Source organism: Seriola dumerili, unplaced genomic scaffold, assembly GCF_002260705.1.
Source record: "Seriola dumerili isolate Sdu_G_001 unplaced genomic scaffold, Sdu_1.0 BDQW01000078.1, whole genome shotgun sequence".
In the NCBI taxonomy this organism is placed as follows: Eukaryota; Metazoa; Chordata; class Actinopteri; order Carangiformes; family Carangidae; genus Seriola; species Seriola dumerili.
The window spans coordinates 2,238,701-2,258,432 of NW_019174333.1; the positions used below are offsets into that span (position 1 = coordinate 2,238,701).

Consider the following 19,732-nt stretch of genomic DNA (forward strand, 5'->3'; position numbering starts at 1 on the left):
GACACTGTGTCAACACAGAGAGCGACTGTTCAAACTGGTCTGTGGAGACATTAAAAACCAGACACCAGCATGTGTTAGCATTGTTTTAAATCGCCTGTTTGTATTCTACAGTGATTGGTTTTCCTCAGCCTGCTGTGTAGCTTCAGTGTGTGGAACATCAGACTGGATCAGACGCAGCGAAGTACGAGTGTGAGGAGAGGTCAGTGCGCTATGCGGGACCGCTCTCTCACTTTATTGCTGCCACGTAGAGATTCATTAGTGTGCGGCCAGTGTACCTTCCAACCCTCCCTGCTATTCCTAACTGCAGTGGCAGTGCGGGATGTGTCGATCACTGTCAGCCTCTCTCCAGCTCGTCTCCCACCTCTGACTTCCTCTCTGATCCCTCATCATACGCTCGCCATGATCCTCACTCATCATCACTCATCAGCTTCCTCCTCCACCTGCTGACTATAGACTAACACTTCTGTAGTGCTGCTTGACAAAGCTCTCCTGCTTCTCTTTACTGACCACTCCCTTTTCCTGTTGGGCCTTCTGCAGCTGGGGCCCCTGGGTCACCACCTCCCTGCTGACTGGCCTCTCGTTAGGCTTCCTGTTGCGGTCCCACTCCTCACACAGCACGCTCCCGGCGTCACTCATGTCACCCAGGTGCTCCACCGAGTCGCACTTTTCCAGGTCGGAGGCGATGGTCTGCAGGCTGATGACTGACATACAGTCTGAGCCAGCCTGCTCCGCCTCCAGCCGCTCCCTCTGGCCCCAGCCGCTCTCTCTGTGCCTCTCCACCCACAGCCGGGTTTTCTCGCTGTCCGCCCAGTCGCTCTCCATGTCGCCGACTGCAGCACAACTACTGACGTGAATCCCGATGGCGGCTCTGACCTCAGCCTCAGCACCTACAGGGGAGCTCCGCCCCCCACAGACTGCAGGGCGCCCCCTGCTGGCCCTGATTCGCCCCCTCTGTGCATGAATCTGTTCACTGATCTGCTCCAGGTTCCGCAGGGCCACAGAGTAACGTGTTTTTACTTTCGATACCTGCTCCTCCAGCCTGACTACTTTAGCCTTGTGTTCCTGAAAAACAGTTAGAAGCAAGTTAGAGAAATGTCTCAAGACACTAGACCCAAAGAGAGTTGCTCTTTAAGTTGGCCATTTTCATTTCTTTAATTATACTTTGGTTTAAACCTAAAATAACAATTATTCATCCCTTTTTACTGTGATTTTAAATAGGGCTAAACAATTAATCGTAATATAATCGAAATCGCAATATGGCCAAGTGCAATATCCAAATCACAGTGGCTGAAAAAGAATCTCAGGAGCAGCTGTTTCTTTGACAAAGGTAAAATGTGTCACATTGTTGTGTGTTGTTATGTCACCATAAGTGTTGGTGGTGCTACAGAGACGCTCCGGACTACAAATTATATTCTCCAGACATAAAAGAAACTAATCACATCACTGTCAACCTGTTTGCTTGAATTAGGATGATGATGTCACCAGCCTTCACAGCTTGTTGGACAGAACCACACACATAAACACCACAACTACCAAAAATCACCTTTCAGCCTCAGTGGGATATTTTCAAAGTTCGAATGAAAGTCACTGAAGGTTGTTTGTGATGAGTGAGTCTCAAATGTCTGCATGTACTGTAAATCACATTTTGCAGCCTCTGCATTAACACTGTACCACAGGTAAAGTACCTCTGTGAAAAAGCTGCTAAACCATGTGGAGTATCACGCTGCTGAAATCATCAGCTTGTTGCTAACAGTACAAACATGTATGTTTCAAAAACACTGGTACACACCTCCAGAATGTGGTTGAATTGAGCCTTGAGTTCAAAGTAAGGTTTGGACTTGAGGATGACCTTCTTCAGTGCTTTCTGGAGGGTCTGAACTCGCGCCTCTGCGTCCTGGCAAAGCTGTGTGACTCGCTGGTGCTCCCGCTCGCTGTGGAGGCGCTCCTCCTCCGCCTCGTTTACCTGACCAGCACAGGAGATATGACTGAGAGAGGGAACGCTGCATCGTCAAGTAAATGGACCTTGTCAAGTCCTCTGTGGACATTTTTAAGGCTAAACTCAAAACCCACATTTTCTCTGGCTTTTGAGTGTCCTTAAGGTTTATCTTTTACTTTTAACCTCTGTGTTTTATTTCGTTTTTTATTTCAAACTATTCCCTAACTGTTTTTGCCTATGGGATAGTTAAGTCATCTGAAAAGTTATCTCGTTTTGTTTCCTTTTGGCTGTTACTATGTTGTACATCACTCAACTTTGGTTGCTTTAAATATGCTCTATAAATAAACTTGATTTGATTTGAATAAGTCAATTACATATGCACAAATAAAGGAAGCTATTGATGACACTCCAGTGGAAAAGCTACAGGTCCTGATAAACCTAACCCAGAATTAACTTTTAAGTAGAATGTATGAGTAGTCCACACATTACCAGAGGAACATTCCTCATACAAACCAATTAACTCCATTGTGCAGAAAGTAAAAGCTTTGAGCTAAGAGATTAAACCTGAACCTCTGAAGCTGTTAGAACACACCCATGTGTTAATGGTAACACTGGGAAAAGGGAGCATACTATTACATTGTATGCAGATGATATACTGCTATTTCTCTGCAACCCTAATCAATTAATCCCAGCTATGTTAGCAACAATCAATGAATTTAGCACTCTCTCTGGCTACAAGTTCAATGTCGGTAAGTCTACTGCTCTGCTCTCATAACATCTCCATTCACTTTGTCCAAAAATGGCTTCAGAGTGGAGTTTTCATGTTCTCTGAGTCCTCCAGCCATAGACACGCAGATTCATTGGTGATTTTAAATTGAATGTAGGTGTGAATGTGAGTGTGACTGGTTGTATGTGTCTATATGTCAGCCCTGTGATAGACTGGCCCTTGCCCAATGTCAGCTGGGATTGGCTCCAGGTTAAATCTTAAGTCACCCCCCCCTCCCCGACCCTATAAGGATAAAGGGGATGGCTAATGAATGAATGGATTCAGTCAGAGATATTTCAGTTACAACACCAGTTTTGCTTGGGTATGAATGAGATTAACAGAGAACTAATGCTGTAAATTATTCCTCTAACCTGATGCATTAATACAAATATGAAATTTTTACATTACAAATGGACCCAAAGCAGTTATATTAATACACTTTCAATTTAACGTTACCAACAGCTTAGTCACACATCTCGTGAAATAATGCGTAGGTCACTAATGTGCATTGTGTACCAACAGGTACACACGGATTCTTCTTCTATTGTAGCGGTCAATACTTATTATAGCCATCACTTGAGGCTAACAGCATTACAGCTTCATACATCCATGACACTGTAAAGGTTCATATTAAAAGATTGATGTCGGGACTTTATTAATCGATGTCAAATTATTCAAATGAAAATCTATTTGAATTGGAGAATCGATTTTTTCAACCAAGCACTAAAGGGTTAAATTCATGTTTGTTAACACTTTATTTTTTTGTAGTTGCAATCTGGAAAATGAAGATCTATGTATGTTTTTGTTTTGTTTTTTCATGTAGTTTTTGTCTGGTAGCCTGATTGTCTGATTTGCATTTTGTATTTAGTAATTTGTATTGGTGTTATGTACCATTCTTTTTGAGGGTGACATTGAATGTGCTGCCTATATAAAGTGAAAATAAAGTGATTGTAGAGCACCTCCATTTTTCCAGCTACTATATAATTTGACATAATTGAGCTCAGTGTTTCTTAAATTAAAGCACTGCTGCATAATGACGTCCCGCTGTTCCTGTTTATTTTAAAATCTATTACCTGAATGAGGTTTTATTTGAAATTATGAAATTCTAAATTAGACATGCATCCTCACTAAAATTAAAGACAATTTGTGTCTCAGGAAAGAATATACATTTTTTGGGACAGTCGTTCAAAACAGAGAACGATCCCAGGAAAACCAGGACGGGTTGCAACTCTAGTGCATATACATAGTCTTCCCCCTGTTCAGTTGTTATGTTGTCTTTACTGTGCTTTGTGTCCTGGTTTCTCGTGTGTTGCCTGTCTTACCTGGATTCTGACCCTTGTGTCTCTTGGATTCTTGCCTCTGCCTTACTGGACTTGTTGCCTGTTTGGACTCTTCTCTACGGTTTTGACCTTTGCCTGCCTCACTATCCTGAAGGCCTTTTAATCCTCTTTGTTATGAACAGCTTAAGCTCTGCCTCACCGTCTGCATTTGGGTCCTGTTTTTTACCTTGCTGCACCAGCTGTGACTGTTGTTAATGGGTTTCCTGTTTACAGGGTGTGTTCGCAGCATTGAGGTAGAAAACACGCTTCCAGTTTGTCATGGCAGCTTATACACAGAAATAAATTTAGAAATAAAGCGGTGGCAGTGAAATTACTGTTTAGAGGTGAATTTGTATGTGACACATATCAGTGCATTGCAAACCTTTATTTTTGACACACTACCTCCAATAGACATAGCAGCTAGATACAGGAAATAACCCTTGAGAGTCAATCATAATTTTATTTACATTCAATTTTCACATCTTTGTCTGCACTTGATCTACAGCAAGACAATGCATGTTTGGTGTGTGCTCTCTTGCGATATATAACGACACAATCGGAAATGCAAAACATAACAGATCCTGTCGCCCGCCACACAGTCAGTGCAGGAAAGCTTACTCCTGAGCGCAGTGTCAACACATTGAACAACATTGCTCATTTGTGACAAAGCAATTTTAATCACAATTATCTGGCAACAACGTTTCACTAACTTCTGAAACTTATTTCTTAAACGTTCCTGATCAAAATAGTCCGCCTGCCAGCAAGTCCCCCGGCAATCACGACTAATTGTATAGACGGATCGCTGCTCACTTCAGTTGTGGCTTACTTTTCATTTGTGCTGTTTTTGAAGTCGTGTTGTGGCTTTTTGTACTCGTATTGTGGTTTAATTTGCATTTGTGTTATGACTTTTGTATTTGTGTTGCGGCTTTTGTATTTGTGCTGTTGCTTTTGTATTCATGCCATGGGTATTACATTTGTGTTGTGACTTAATTTGTGTTGTTGCTTTTGTAATTGTGTTGTTGCTTTTGTAATTGTGTTGTTGCTTTTGTAATTGTGTTGTTGCTTTTGTAATTGTGTTGTTGCTTTTGTAATTGTGTTGTTGCTTTTGTAATTGTGTTGTTGCTTTTGTAATTGTGTTGTTGCTTTTGTAATTGTGTTGTTGCTTTTGTAATTGTGTTGTTGCTTTTGTAATTGTGTTGTTGCTTTTGTAATTGTGTTGTTGCTTTTGTAATTGTGTTGTTGCTTTTGTATTTGTGTTGTTGCTTTTGTATTTGTGTTGCGGCTTTTGTATTTGTGTTGTTGCTTTTGTAATTGTGTTGTTGCTTTTGTATTTGTGTTGTTTCTTTTGTATTTGTGTTGTGGCTTTTGTATTCATGTCATGGGTATTACATTTGTGTTGTGACTTAATTTGTGTTGTTGCTTTTGCGTTTGTGTTGTTTTTTTCATTGTGCTGACCCCGTTTCGGCCACTGTAATTGAGCAATGCTGAATGTTGGCATTTGTGTTTTTTCATAACTATATGTTAATGTGCCATGGTTTTTACAGTAAGAATTGTGCCCAAAGAGCCACATTTTTACATTTTTTAAATTCATAAACAACAACATCTTCCATATTATCTGTTTACCACCTGTACCAAAGACTTACTGAATTGTGGCCTTAAATCCAAGGTACATGAATTTTGTTTAGTGTTGCATCCCTCAATATTCACTTCACTTTGCCTGTCTAAATTCCATGACATTCCAGAAGTGTCCAACAAGAGTGCAAGGCCTAACTGAAGAACACAGCAGCAGCTCTGGCTGAACTCTGCAGGCTCCATTCCCAGTCACCATCAATCATTAAAATTGCAACTGCACAATGACCTTTAAAGTTTAATTCTGAGAGAAAAGGAGATTGAACCTCTTTGATGCATGCTACTAAAATTTCTCTCTGGCAACAATGGGATACTAGATATTCATTCAAGGAGCTGCTTGTCCTGGTGAGTGACTCAGCTGAGAATCTCTTCAAGCCACTGTGGACATCATTGCTTCATCCAATTAGCTGTACCCTGTACCCGTTTATCCTTTTAGAGGGTTCGGGGGCTGCAGCTGATCCCAGCTGACATTGGGCGAGAGACAGGGTACAGTCTATCACAGGGTTGATACTTAGAGACAAACAACCATTCAAGCTCACCTACGCTTTAGAGTCACCAGTTTACCTGCATGTCTTTAGGGTTAGGGTTAGCCTCACCTCTTTGACCATTTTTGGATTAGCCGGGAGTTGGGGTGGCAGTTGACGTCAAAGAGGCTACGTCCATCTCTATTTACAGTTTGTGCTCTACATTCATCTTGCTGCTTCCAGCAGTGAAATCAGTACATGCCCAAGCCGTAACAGAACGACCACCAAGAGGGTCATGAACTGTTCCTTTTTCCCTCACACTGTCCTCTTGGGGGCATCACATTCCTCCAACGCCAAACACAGCTGATAGGCTAGGAAAACTGAGACAGCACCTCTGCCAGCCACTGGTTCAGCTCAATTCTATACAGCTGAAAAGACAAGTATGGCTGACACTAAATGATAGAATTGTAATGTAGTTTTTATTATGAATTAGTTTTTTGTTTATCATTGTTTTATTATGCATGTACATGTGTGTGTGTATAATATATTAAACTTCAGGGATCTCAATCTGTCCATTTAGGAAGCACAAGTGATTGTGAATCAGTTTCAGCTGCTTTGGTGAAAATGAAAGTGACAACAAGTGCAATGGAGAGGCAACAGCAAGACAACCCCCAAAAAGGGAATGGTTTTACATGTGGTGGCAACAGACAGTTGCTCTCTCCTGATTCTTCCTGAGTGATTCCTCTCTAGTTTGTGTCCACACTACTGAGTCACATGATGAGTTGGATCAGCCTGTGATTTCAATTTGTTACTTTGATTTTCAGTGTGATTGTGAATCCAGCCCTCAGTAGGTTGATGATTTTGGTTTCCATTGACTGTTGTTATGTCATTTTGTTCTCAACACATTATACAAAGTACATCAGTAAAGACTTTCAACTTGAATAATTCTTCATCAAGATCCGATTTGTGAAGTGTTCCCTCAATTTTTTAAGCAGTATATATATATGTATATATATATATGTATATGTGCATATATAAATATATACTATATATATTGAAGTTTTCATTCATTATTCATTCATAATTTTTCAATTTTATTCATATATTGTTTTTATCTCATTTATGTTTATGAATGTTTTATTTGCTTTGTTAAGTGTCCTTGGGTGTCTTGAAATGCACTTATAAATAAAATGTATTATTATTATTATTCTTTTTTATTCTTTTGACGCTGGTCTTTGACTTTGATTCCTTTCTCACTGTAAAGTTTTGTTTCAGCTCAGAGAGATCTTGCGTGCTCTCTCTCTCTCTCAGTGTTAGGAGGGAGTTAGTATAAAAAGATCAGTTTAGAGACTTGGTTTGAAACTTAATCTTCCCACCTCAGACTCATAATCCTGTCTGCTCACTCTGACACACACATTCTCACTCCCTCCTGCAGATACATACCCGCTGCTCTCTCTCTCTCTCACACCCACACACACACACATGCACGCACGCACACACACACACATCTGTATATTCTCACCTATCTAGCATCATTTCTGCCTTGTGTTGTTTACACTACTGCTTGTATGGTTTTCAGTGTAATAATCAATTTTATATTTATAAGTGGTCAAGCACATTTCTGTATAATGCACTGCAGCTCAGCACCACCGCACACTACATCCATGTTAACTATTTGGAACCAAATGTATATAATATCAATATTGAAAGGCTTTGGGATGGATCTATATTTACATAATACATGTTTACAATATAAGCATACATGCATATACATAAATATTTGTATGGGGTAGATACACTGTATGTCCGTATATGAAATCCTTAAAGTTTCTAATAGGTTTTATGTATAATTTTTACATGTGTTGTTATTTTATATATACAGTATATGTACATATATTTCATATATAGAAAGTCAATATATGTTCATGTTTCACATCTGTGTATGGGACACAAGTTGGAAAATAATTTCTCTCTATGTAGTTGAACCCATGCATGAAATTCACACATGCTGGCCTTACTCAGAAATTTAGCCACATTTCACTGATTCAGCCAACACAGAACAAACTAAAACTCCAAGGTCAGGGAGAAGCCTGGGCATGTACCTTGGCGGTGGCATGGTTAAGCATCTCCTGCCAGGTTGGGTCCATGGTGTTCCTGTCGGCCAGGAGGCCCTGCTCTGCCACATACACCATCTCCCTGGCCGCAGTGTGCATGGATACAGCCCGCTCGTATCTCAGAGCTGCCTTCTGGGTCTCCTGTTGGGCCTGGGGGAACAGACAACAGCAGCTGACAAACATTGCAACCAATCACTGAATCTGCAAGCACAGTGGAGACAGTCCTCCCAGCATCAGAGCGGCTGTCTGAAGAAGACATCGAAATTTACAGGTCCTGATGCAGATCAAGGCCCTCCAATTCACTGTAGTTTAACTTTATAAATTGTGTCCAAATGCACACTCAACACCTGTTCAACTTCTTATTCATGCAGTTATCCAACCAGCCAATCATGTGGCAGATCCAGGTGAGGAGCTTCAGTTAATGAGGAGAAACATGATCTCAGTGACTTTGACTGTGACATGATTGTTGGTCTGAGTGTTTCTCAAACTGCTGATCTCCTGGATTTTCACACTCAGAGTGGAGCAACAAAAAAAGCATCCAGTGAGCAGCAGCTCTGTGTCGATGAGAGAGGTCAGAGGTCAGAGGAAAATGGACAGACTGCTTGGAGCTGACAGAAAGACTACAGTCATTCAGATAACCACTCTTTACAACTGTGCTGAGCAGAAAGCTCCAGAGTGAAAAACACGTCCAACCAACAAATGCAGAGACCACGTCAGGTTCCACTCCCTGTCATTCCCGTGGGAAATGTTTTCTTGACTTTCTTTGGGCCTTAATACCAACTATCATCACTTCAGTGCCCCACCCAGTATTAGTACAGTGTCTCTAATAAAGTACTCTGTGAGGGTAGACTCCATGTCTGACTCTATCTGTCAGATATTTGGGGCCAGCTGATTCAACTGGATCTTCTAATTGTAATTTGGTATCTCAGGTGAGACAAGCCACCTGACCGGGGCCAGAGATACAGTCAAGATATATGTAACATCAGAAGCACAATCACAATCTATTATTCACACCCTCTTCTCGCATTGATAGGCCATCTAGCTGTATAGAGGTTGGGGTTTGTACTTCTCTATGCAGCGCTGAGGTCAACACTATGAATGTCATCCATGACAGACTGTCCAGAAATATGCACTGTCATCTCCAAAAAACAATATTGCGTCTTCCCCCTCTGTAGAACAGCTGTGGCCAATTGCAACGACTATGGTTGTACAAAGGCAGTTGTAGTTGTATTTCAACACTTCCTGTTCCCTGGTCCTGAAGTCTCTGGTTTGTTGAATGTGTTTTTGGTTAGATGGCTGAAATAAGGTCTGTGGTTAAAACACAAGTTCAAGACATTTTCACGTTTTATTCTACAACATAAAATACATCAGTAAATACTCCAGTCCTGATTTCTTGAAGCTTTTACATCTGATAAAAAAGGCTGGTTGCTAGTGTCTCATTTGCCAGTGTCTCAGTCTCATTTAGACAAGTGTCTAAATGAGACTACAGAGGTTGTCAGGGATGTTAAACGTCATCACATTGAACATGAAAACTGATCAACTCACCAGTCCACCTTTACAGTCTCGTTGTGTTAATACCAACTGTCACTAACTCTGTCAGAGGAAAGGCTTCTGTAGAAGAGCTAGATATCCAAAACTGGGAGAATTTTGCTTTTAAACTAAAAGCCAAAAGCACATTTAGTGCTACAGTGCAGTCATCCCTTTATCTATCTGTCTATTTGTTTTGACACTGGTACGTTAAAAAATAAACTGAGTGTGAAAAAATGAATTTTACCACACTGGATTAGTGACGTTCAGACAGAAATTCAAGATGAAAATTCAAATTTGAACATCAGGTTTGTTAAGGAGACACCATCAGACCTCTGTCCATATGATCCATAATCTGCTTAAGATTCGAGAAGAATGTCTTTGGCAGCTCTGATTTTTTTTCTTTGAATATTTCATCTTCTCTCAACTTTGGTCTCTTTACCTTGAAATTAACTTGTAAAATTTGAGCAACTTGACTATTTGAACTGGATTTTGAATTTAAAAAATGTGAATATAGTTTTCTGTAACAGGCACTGTCAAACCAGGATCATTCTTCCTTGTTGAATTGGAATTAGAATGAGGAAAGGTAGTCAGCTGACACTGAATTAAAGATAAATATTTCAAAATAAAAGCCAAGAGGATAGAGTGGCCATTCTATATAGTATAACATTATGCACAGATAGATAAAGATGTTTTTTTTTAAGACATGAAAAATATTTCATCTGAAGTGTGTGATGTATTATTTACTTGTGTATCATGAATTAACAGCCTCATTAATTAATATGTGTAAACACACTGTGTGGTCCCTCCCAGATAGTGTTGTCTAAAGTGACCAGCAGAGGTCTCCACTGTTACCACATTATTGTTCACTCTTTCACCAAATCACTTCATATTCTGCTACCTGATCAAGCTAATGTTCACTGTTTATAGCTGCTGTTGGTTGTAGCCGACACTACGACCTTTATTCTGAAATTCATCAGTCAGACATCACATAGTGGACAGATCAATCAGCCACAGTCGTACTAATCATTATCATATCAGCAGCTTTTAGAGCAAAAGCTATAACTACATATAATGTAGCTGTTTAACACATTAGTCGCCTCTAAGGTCGAGTTTTAACACACACCAGACTTTAAAGAAAAACATTCACATTCATAGATATTCAGGATCTAAGCTTCTTCTCTGGTCCACGTCAGAGGAATAAACACATGATGAACACGCTGTCTGTGTTATAGAATGGCCACGCTGTCCTCTCGGCTTTTATTTTGAAATGTCCCTTTACTTCCTCAATTTAACAAGGAAAAATGAAAAAAAGGAATATGCAAACAGCAGAATTGGAGCGTTTCTTCTGATTTGATGTTTTTGTTGTTTTTTTTTTAATTCTGACAACAAAAACAGAAAAACTGCTCCGTTTTTATGTTTTTACTGTTTCTGGTTTAAAACAAAAAAACAGACTGCGTGAATGTTCACTTATTGTGTAGTGTATTGAAAAACGATGCACAATTCCATTTGTGATATATATATATATTTATATATACTGTATATATATATATATATATATATGTTCTTTAGGTCTCCCTTTAAAATTAAAGCTCACTGTCACTGGGGTTTATCCTGACTAAAGAACAAAGTCATCCCAGACATGCAGCTCAGGGAGTTCTGTCAGCGTCTGGAGGAAAGTGTTTCTGTGTTGGTTTGCAAGAGAGCTGCTAAAGTCAAGGTTACTCGGATCACATGGGAAGGTTTGGTCGATGTGTCCGCGAGATAGAGCTGCAGGAAGGTTCGGCTGGATGGAGACGGATACTGGAGATCCCCACTGAGAGATCACTGACTGCATCACTGATGGTTTTTATCATATGGAGTCTTTACATGACGTGTGATTAAAATGCAAAGGCTGTTGAAACCTGCATACGAGCACCACTGATGTAATACTAATGGCATTTTCCTCGTTTTCTAATTTGCATTTTTATAACTACAAATGACACTGCTTAACGGTTCAGATTAATAATCTATTATTTGGTTTATTGCTTTCAATTAGACCTCTGCTCTTTCTCCACACAATTTTCATTAGTTCAATTACAGTTTCAAATGACTCCTCAGCATGTTGATTAAACATGACTGCCACTCAGGCCCCAGTCCTTCAAGGGTTAAAAGTTTTACTTAATCAGTTTGGCTTCATTACAGGCAAATCATTCCCTCTCAGCTATCACTTACTGACATTACAGACTACGTATGAATCGCCATTACTTATACATGACATTTATCCAGTACAACTGTGTATTGTTGGGACAATAAAGTGGAAAAAGTCTGAATATTACTGAAATGTCATGATATACACATGAAAACAAGTGATCTGTGAATAGAATGAAATAAATATCGTACTGAAAAAGAAAATTTTACAAATACATAAATACAACCCAACTTGAATAAACTGCATATGAAAAGCTCCTTGTGCATATTTACTTTTTAATATCACATTTGTTTTGTGTATTGTGTGTGTGCAGTTGTGTGTCTCTTCACGTCCTCCCTGATCTGTAGTCGCATGTTGTTTTTAGGTGCCAGTGGAAAACATTTGTCTTTTTAGTGGTTTTTCTTTCAAAACATGCAGCAGCATCTCATGAGACAATATAAAGTCAGCACGTTTTACATCCACTAGAATCGTCTGGTGTCACATCTTCACTGGCTGTGCTGTTTTAATGGAATTACTTAACACTTATTTAAGTTGTTTGATATTTGTCCACTGATAGGAAGACAAATGCACCTAACGTATACATTTGTAAATTTTTTTATTTGTGTATCATGAAGCAAACACTAACGATTACATTTACATGGTTCCCACTCTTTTCTAGGGAACCTTTTTCCAGGACTTCTCCAGGACATTACCAGTGATGATCTAGCTCATATGGCAGACAGGAATCACTCCATACACAAATATGCAGTGTTGTGCCAGTTCACACTTTAAAAGAACTAGTTCAAAGTCCAGTTCATACTGATGAAAATTAACTAGTTCACGTTCATAGTTCATTACTTTTGAACTAAGTTCAGTTTTTTTTTTTTTTAATAAATGGGCCACTATTCTTTTTCAATAGAACCTCCTTCTACCCATCCATCACCAGCCCCAAATCATTGCCACTCCCAAACTAAACGAATTACTGTATACCACTGAAGAATCACAGACATGAGTTACTTTTAAAACCGTCTGTACCGCTAGCACCGTGTCTATGGAGACGTCATGCTGTCGTAAGACGTGAGCTCACGTTCACGTTCACAATTTGTAAAATGATTCGTTCAGTTCAGCGTTCACAAAAAATATGAACATGTTCAATGAACAACGTTCATGCACAACACTGCCAATATGTTCCCATCTGTGGAACACTGATTTAAAATATGCGCAGTCTATACTTGGTGATACTTATCTATGACATCACCTCTTTCATACTTAATTAATTATGAAATTATGACAAATTGATCGCAAGAACTTTGTCACAAGCAAGTGCTAGGTAAATAAAATTTAGCATTATGATCATCATTATTAATTTATAACCTGACTGCATTCTTATGAATTATATTAACTATTGCAGCCTGAACACCAATAACATAGTAGCAGCCAACTGACAAATCTAGACTGAACTTTAAATGTAGATTCAAAGTTGAATTAGCTCAGATTACTTACTGCCGCTGGGTCTCCTCAGTTTATCACACTTTAGCCTCTTTATTAGCAACAGGAAGTGATTTCATTGACAAGGTTAGCCCCACCCACTGTGAGCTGCTGCTACAACAGTTAAACACGTCATGTCACGCTAGCAAAGTAAAAATAGCAGTTAGCGAGTATTTAGCCAGTGTTTGACTAGCATACAGTTAGGCTCCCATTCATTGTACTTCAAATTTATTATTATCCAGCGCACAATGAAATGAACCAACACACATTTGAAACCTTTGCTCTGCCAGAGCTGAATCATAAACCTTAAACCATTAGCTACTGGCTAAACAAGCTAGCAAGCAACGGAACTAAACATGCTAACCCATTATTGCAGAGTTTAAAACAAGTTAGGAAGAATACGTTAACCTATTAACCTCATAAAACTACCACAGTTAGCAGCCAACAGTGACTTATATACATTTAAAGGATATAAATGATGTGATGTGACTTCAAGGTGCGTTCACAGCATTGCCAAGCAAAACGGCTAGCAGCCTATTCAAAATAATCATCCATAAACTAGCCAACCATTTGAATGTCAACATGATCCTGAACATAACTTTGCCTGAAAATAGGAAAATGTTGAATTTTTATATAACTCGCCTGTTTACATTTTATTAAGGCTTAAAGTATTTATATTTGGGGGTGTGGTTTCTTTGAATGGCAGGTGGGTAAACGTATGCTTGCCACAAGTCGGCCTGCACTAAAGTCCACACATACGCCCCTCCTCTTTGACTATTTTTGGATTAGCTGGGAGTTAGGGGCGGAGTCAGGTACTGGCAAGATGGTGATGGTAGAGCAGCTCACTCTGAGCTTCAAAAGCGTTCTTCAGAAACCTGTGGGTGATGTCACGGAGGCTACGTCCATTTTTATTCATGGTTTTAGTCAACAAAAGCTAAACACATTTTAATCAAATTTTTGTCCAGCATTTACTATTTTTTCAGTCTTCCACTCCGTTTGAGGCTCCGGGTGTCACCATCTTTGTGGTGCACAGTTACCATGGTTACAGCTGACTTTCTTATCTATTATGAGGTTAGTGGAAAAGGCACTGTGTAGATGTTTACAGGTTCACATCGCAGCCCCCGTGTCCCGCTGCTCTGCAGTAACACAACATGTTCTCCTAAGTAAATCAGACCTACTGACTCTGTGTTGTTCCTGTCCACCCAGCGTTACCACGGCTACCTGTTCTCTGATTATTCAGAAGCTGGATTCACTGACATAATGTTCATCCTGGGTTTATTTCAAGAAGAGAACCTAAATTTTGACGGTTACATTAATCCTGAAACATACTTCTTCTGGTAGCAACACAAACACTAACCAACTTAAAGTAACGTTAACATTGCATCCACAGCACTTGATACAGTTACACTAGCTTACCTTTTCATGAATGCTGCTAGCCTGCATGTTTTTGTAGTTTGTCTCAGCTGTTTTGTTGCCGCTTCCTGTTCTTCTTTCAAGAACATCAGAAAATGTTACAGAGACAGAACGATACACAACGTAAGCTGAACAAGAGATCTCATTGGCTGGTGGGGGACACTGTTTTAATACCCAACAGACTATAGTGTGTGATCCTGCAGGAGCAGGATTTATTTTATTATGGTCCTTGTTACTCCTTGTACTCCTGCTTGAGGTTACTTTTTTATTAAGTGTTAGTCTAAGTTTTTGTTCATTAACATAGCACTGCTGAGGACTTTACAGGACACTCTATCCTTCACTGCACCAAACCTAAACAATGGAAACATTTCCAACCCTCACCTTCAGCCTCTGAGAGATTTTTCTAGTAACTTGTCCACCTCATTTATAATAATGAGGGTAGACTAAACATTACAAACACCCTCATCAACACTTTTCTGTGACAGTTCAAACAAACCTTGGAAGCTGGAACCTTCATGAAAGCTGGGGTGTATTGCAGGACTATTCTGACTTCACTAATTTACATTAGTAAAGTGTTTATCTCTCATTCTGATCCATGCACATACACTGCAGACTCATGTACACCTGCAACACGCACCTCTTTGGCCAGTCTGCGGGCTTCATAGTAGGGCCTTGCTTTCTCAATGCAGGCGCCGAGCTGGGAGCCCTGAGCGTTGAGTTTCCTGGCAGAGTCAGTGAGAATCCTCCTGTAGCTGGACCTGGCATCCTGCAGGCAGCACACACATGACATAACATCACAGATACAACATTCAGTGAGCGCTGCCAGGAGCTGTGTGACAGCTGAGGCCGTGATAACAACTGAACAGTCGGTCAGCGCACAAACTCTGACAGCGACATAAACAACAACTCCCTCACGTCCAGCTGCAGCTCCAGCTTGTTGATCTCGTCGCTGGCCTGGTTGAGGTGCTCCAGCTCCTCCTGGAAACACAGGGGGGGAGATGACTGGTATTAAAGGCAGAAGATCAACAGAAAGGCTGGAAAGATGCTGGAATTAAAGCAGTGTTAAAATGTTCAGTGGAAGGACGCTGCAGCCTAGAGACTTGAGGCTGCCCAGCCCAGGCACCAGTCTGTGGCAGGAGCAGACTAGGACGTGCAGATGTTCATATTTATTAGTAAAAATGCCACAAGGACTAATATAAACTGGATGGTTTGTGTAAAATACATAAACAGGGTTCATCTATTCGGCTACCTGAGTGATAATGATCATTTTGTAACATGCCTGAATTCTTGGGTCCAGTTCTTCCTCGTATTTGCCGGCATCCTCTCCTTCTTCGGGTTTCATCTGATTCTCAGCCTCTCCATCATCCTCCCAGTGCGCTCTCACCTCCTTCGCGGTGTCTGCGTCCGCTCCTCTGCACTTCATCACGGTGCTCCCCTTACCGCCTCTCGCCTCTTTCCCCGGGGTCTCCTCCCGCACCCCGGCCGGTTTAAGGCACCCTGCCCCGCTCGGAATTTCACGCGAGGTCCCTGGCTCCATGTGCGGCCTGTCGCTGTTAGCCTACCGCTACAGTAGCCTGTTTACTCTACAGAAAAACTGCCAGTGAAAAACACCGAGGACTTCAGTGTTAAACCGTCCCGCTGTGTCTGCACAGCACACAAACCACACACGGCTGTCGCTGCCGACCCCCGCAGCCCGGCCGCCGTCATGCAGGCAGCACAGGACTGTCACTCCGCAGCTCTCCTCCCTGCTCTGCTTCTGTTTGTCATCCTCACATTCATTAAACAACGTATTTATTCTATGCTGTTATTTCAATATACTTAGAACTATAGTTCCTACAATCAACGTAGTCTGTGACCTGGACTTCCGGGGGTCCTGAACAGTGTTTGTGACCATGACTGCTTCACTTTCATTAAAATAACAAATTCTTATTTTTCAGTCAAAAAACAACAACAACAACAACAACAACAACAACAACAACAACACATACGCAAATGTAATATGTACATACACTGAATTTCCATATAAGAAAGATAATATAAAATAAAAACGCATAAGGAAACCCGTTAGAAATTGGAAACATTTTTAACTATTGACATCTATGTCAAGCCTATACAAATATGCATGTTTATGTATGTATGCTTATATTGTATGGCATGTTACATAGGTTACAAAGCCTATTGAGACCGCCTTCCCAGAATGTGAAGTGAGGCATGTTTATAATAATGAATAAACTTGCATAATGAATTTATATATGTATGGTTAACAAATGTGGTCACAGCACGTTATAAGTCATCATTGATATTTATAATATACATATACTGTACATATGCAAATTTTACTATGGGAATTTCATATATGTTATAAACGTATATCTTCATCCAGAGGACCTACCATCTATATGTGATAATAACCCCTGATAGGTGACATATATGGAAACATCACTCTTTGTAGAGGGACACACACTGATGGGAAAAGAAGATAAGTAAAAAAGGAATGAAAAAAAATCATAAACAAATGCAATGTAAGAAAAAATAATAAGTAAATAAAAATTCTTTAATGTTGACACATCACACCTTTATATAATATATATAACATGAATTTTCCCTAGAGGATAAATAAAGTATCTATCGATCTATCTATCTATAACGTAAATAACTGTTATCATTAAGACAGATTCAGATTTGCGACATGACCATGTTTTCTTTATCAGCTTGCAGTGCTTTGTATTGGTGAAAGATGGACACCAGTCCTTATTCAGTTTATCAGTAGAAAGCCTCAGAGCCAGTCTACAACTGTGCATGATCCCTTATCTTCTGCTAGTTTTGCTAGATTTGATATCTAATTGTACATATTACATTATTATCTATTATTTAACTTTTTTTATCTGACAGTTTCTGATAGACTTTTTTTACTGTCCACTTTGCTGCTGTAACATTTCAAATTTCCCCAAGATGGAACTAATAAAGGAGTATCTTATCTATCTTCTCATCTCATCTCATCTCATCTCATCTCATCTCATCTAACCTCCTCTGACATTTGTCTTCTGGCAATCAGAGAGGCACAATTAATTATATCAAGGAATATTAGTTTCTTTAGCAGTTACTCCAAATATAAACAGGGTCTTAAACAGAGAACTGTAAATATTTATTTTCAGTTTTTACAGAGCAGAGGGCAAGTCCAGAACATGAGCACTCAGTCTGATTTAACATGGGGCTCACTCAGGACGTAACTTGGCTTTGCACAAATCCATCTTCTTCCCACAGGCCTTTGATGAAAGATAAAGACGGGGAAACAAGACCAGCATTCATCCCGTGTACCTAACTAACCACACTCTTTCCATATGTCAGGTACAAGTGAAAGATGACTGGATCAGCAGCCAAATGCAAAGTGTCTTACTGGTAAATATCCTAAAAAATGTTTTTTATTTGTCTTTCAATTGAGTGAATGAAGCAACAACACCACAGACAGTCCCACTGTACCCGTTCGATTGGTCAGTGATTTCCAAGCACAGACTCTCTACAGTTTACACCCAGGGCCTCTCTATCAGGTGGTGGGTTTACTACTATGCTGTGTCCATCAGCAGATGTATGGTTTTCTAATGCTGCTGAGTACAATGACCGCAGGTGAGACTGAAAACTCCCCACAGTATGGTTGAACTGGCTTGTGTAACCACATCCTAATCAACTGACCATAGCCAGATCAGCAGCGCTGTGGTCATAAAACTCACATCACTTCCTGCTGCTCATGCAGCAAGGGCATAAAATGCACTGAGACCAGACTTCAGACCTCCCCTTACAGAAAAACCACATGAATTTCACATTTCACAAAATCACATGTGACCACATGTTCATGGGATTTTTGCACATGTGAAAACATGTTAAAATCACATGTGAACTGTGTGGAACACGTGCTGGGATATTGGGGAACGTGGGGTTTTTAGAACATTTACATGGTGTACTTTGTGAAGCCCATGTAAAGTCCCATGTGAAACCTATGGAATTACCATGTGACACCCATGTACATAGTTTGCTGTTGTTTGTTTGCATGTTTGTCAATTCATCACTTCTTGAAAATTTGGTAAAATGTTTTCCACGTGCTCTACATGTGACACGTGATCACATGTAGGAAACACGTTTTCCACGTGTCCACACATGAATTCATGTGGTTTTTCTGTAAGGGTCACTACTTTCATTTAAGTTTTTTAATCTGTGAAAACAACCCCTGGAAGGCATGTGAAAAGAATATTTTTTCTTTCTTTGTTTCTCCCAAGAAAAAAAAAAAATCACTCGTCTTTCAGGGCTTCACAGGTCCAGAATCTTTGAATATGTGAATATTGTTAATTCAAAAAGTTAATCTGTTGGACACGAGATGCGTCTTATTTCACTGACATGTCCATTCTCAGTGTACGGTGTGTGACCTAGAGATTTCAAGTTTCCATATCATTCCTTTGTAGGTTTCATAATGGACCATGATTGGCTTCCAGAGTCCTGCTCATACACACAACTGAGAAACTTTTCTCCTTCAGCACAGTGTCAAACTGTGCAGTCTTCTACCTAAGTATGACACTTAAGACACTTTCATTTCTACTACTTAAGTGTTGCATAGAATGTCTTAAAAAAGGTTTCCAGAGGTACCGTTTTTTTCCCCCTTTGGTCTAATGGTTTACTGACTTTAAGTGATTCCTTAAGTATAAGACTAAGAGAAGGGGAAAAGCTTAAATACTTAAGTGAACATTTTAAAGAAATCTTAAGGAGAAGACTTAAGGGTGTTTTGTGCAACTGTTTTTATTTTAAGGAAACCTTCACTCAGACTTTCAGGAAACTCTGAACGTGAGGTGTTTTGTGCAGCCAGAACCAGATGTTTGTTGAAGTCTGCTCTTTGTAAATTCACAAGAAGTCCATTTGA

At 40.0% G+C, this 19,732-nt stretch overlaps 1 protein-coding gene across 1 annotated transcript; it reads right to left on the minus strand.

The window, feature by feature from the left end:
* Positions 1–410: 410 nt before the first annotated feature.
* On the minus strand, positions 411–16,363 carry LOC111220836 (SH3 domain-binding protein 5-like). Its single transcript, XM_022744074.1, has 6 exons — positions 16,106–16,363; positions 15,742–15,804; positions 15,464–15,592; positions 8,217–8,378; positions 1,790–1,963; positions 411–1,062 (listed from the first exon to the last, which is right to left on the minus strand). The coding sequence occupies exons 1-6, from the start codon at positions 16,361–16,363 to the stop codon at positions 448–450; spliced, it is 1,401 nt and encodes a 466-aa protein (XP_022599795.1). The 3' UTR covers positions 411–447.
* Positions 16,364–19,732: the final 3,369 nt, after the last annotated feature.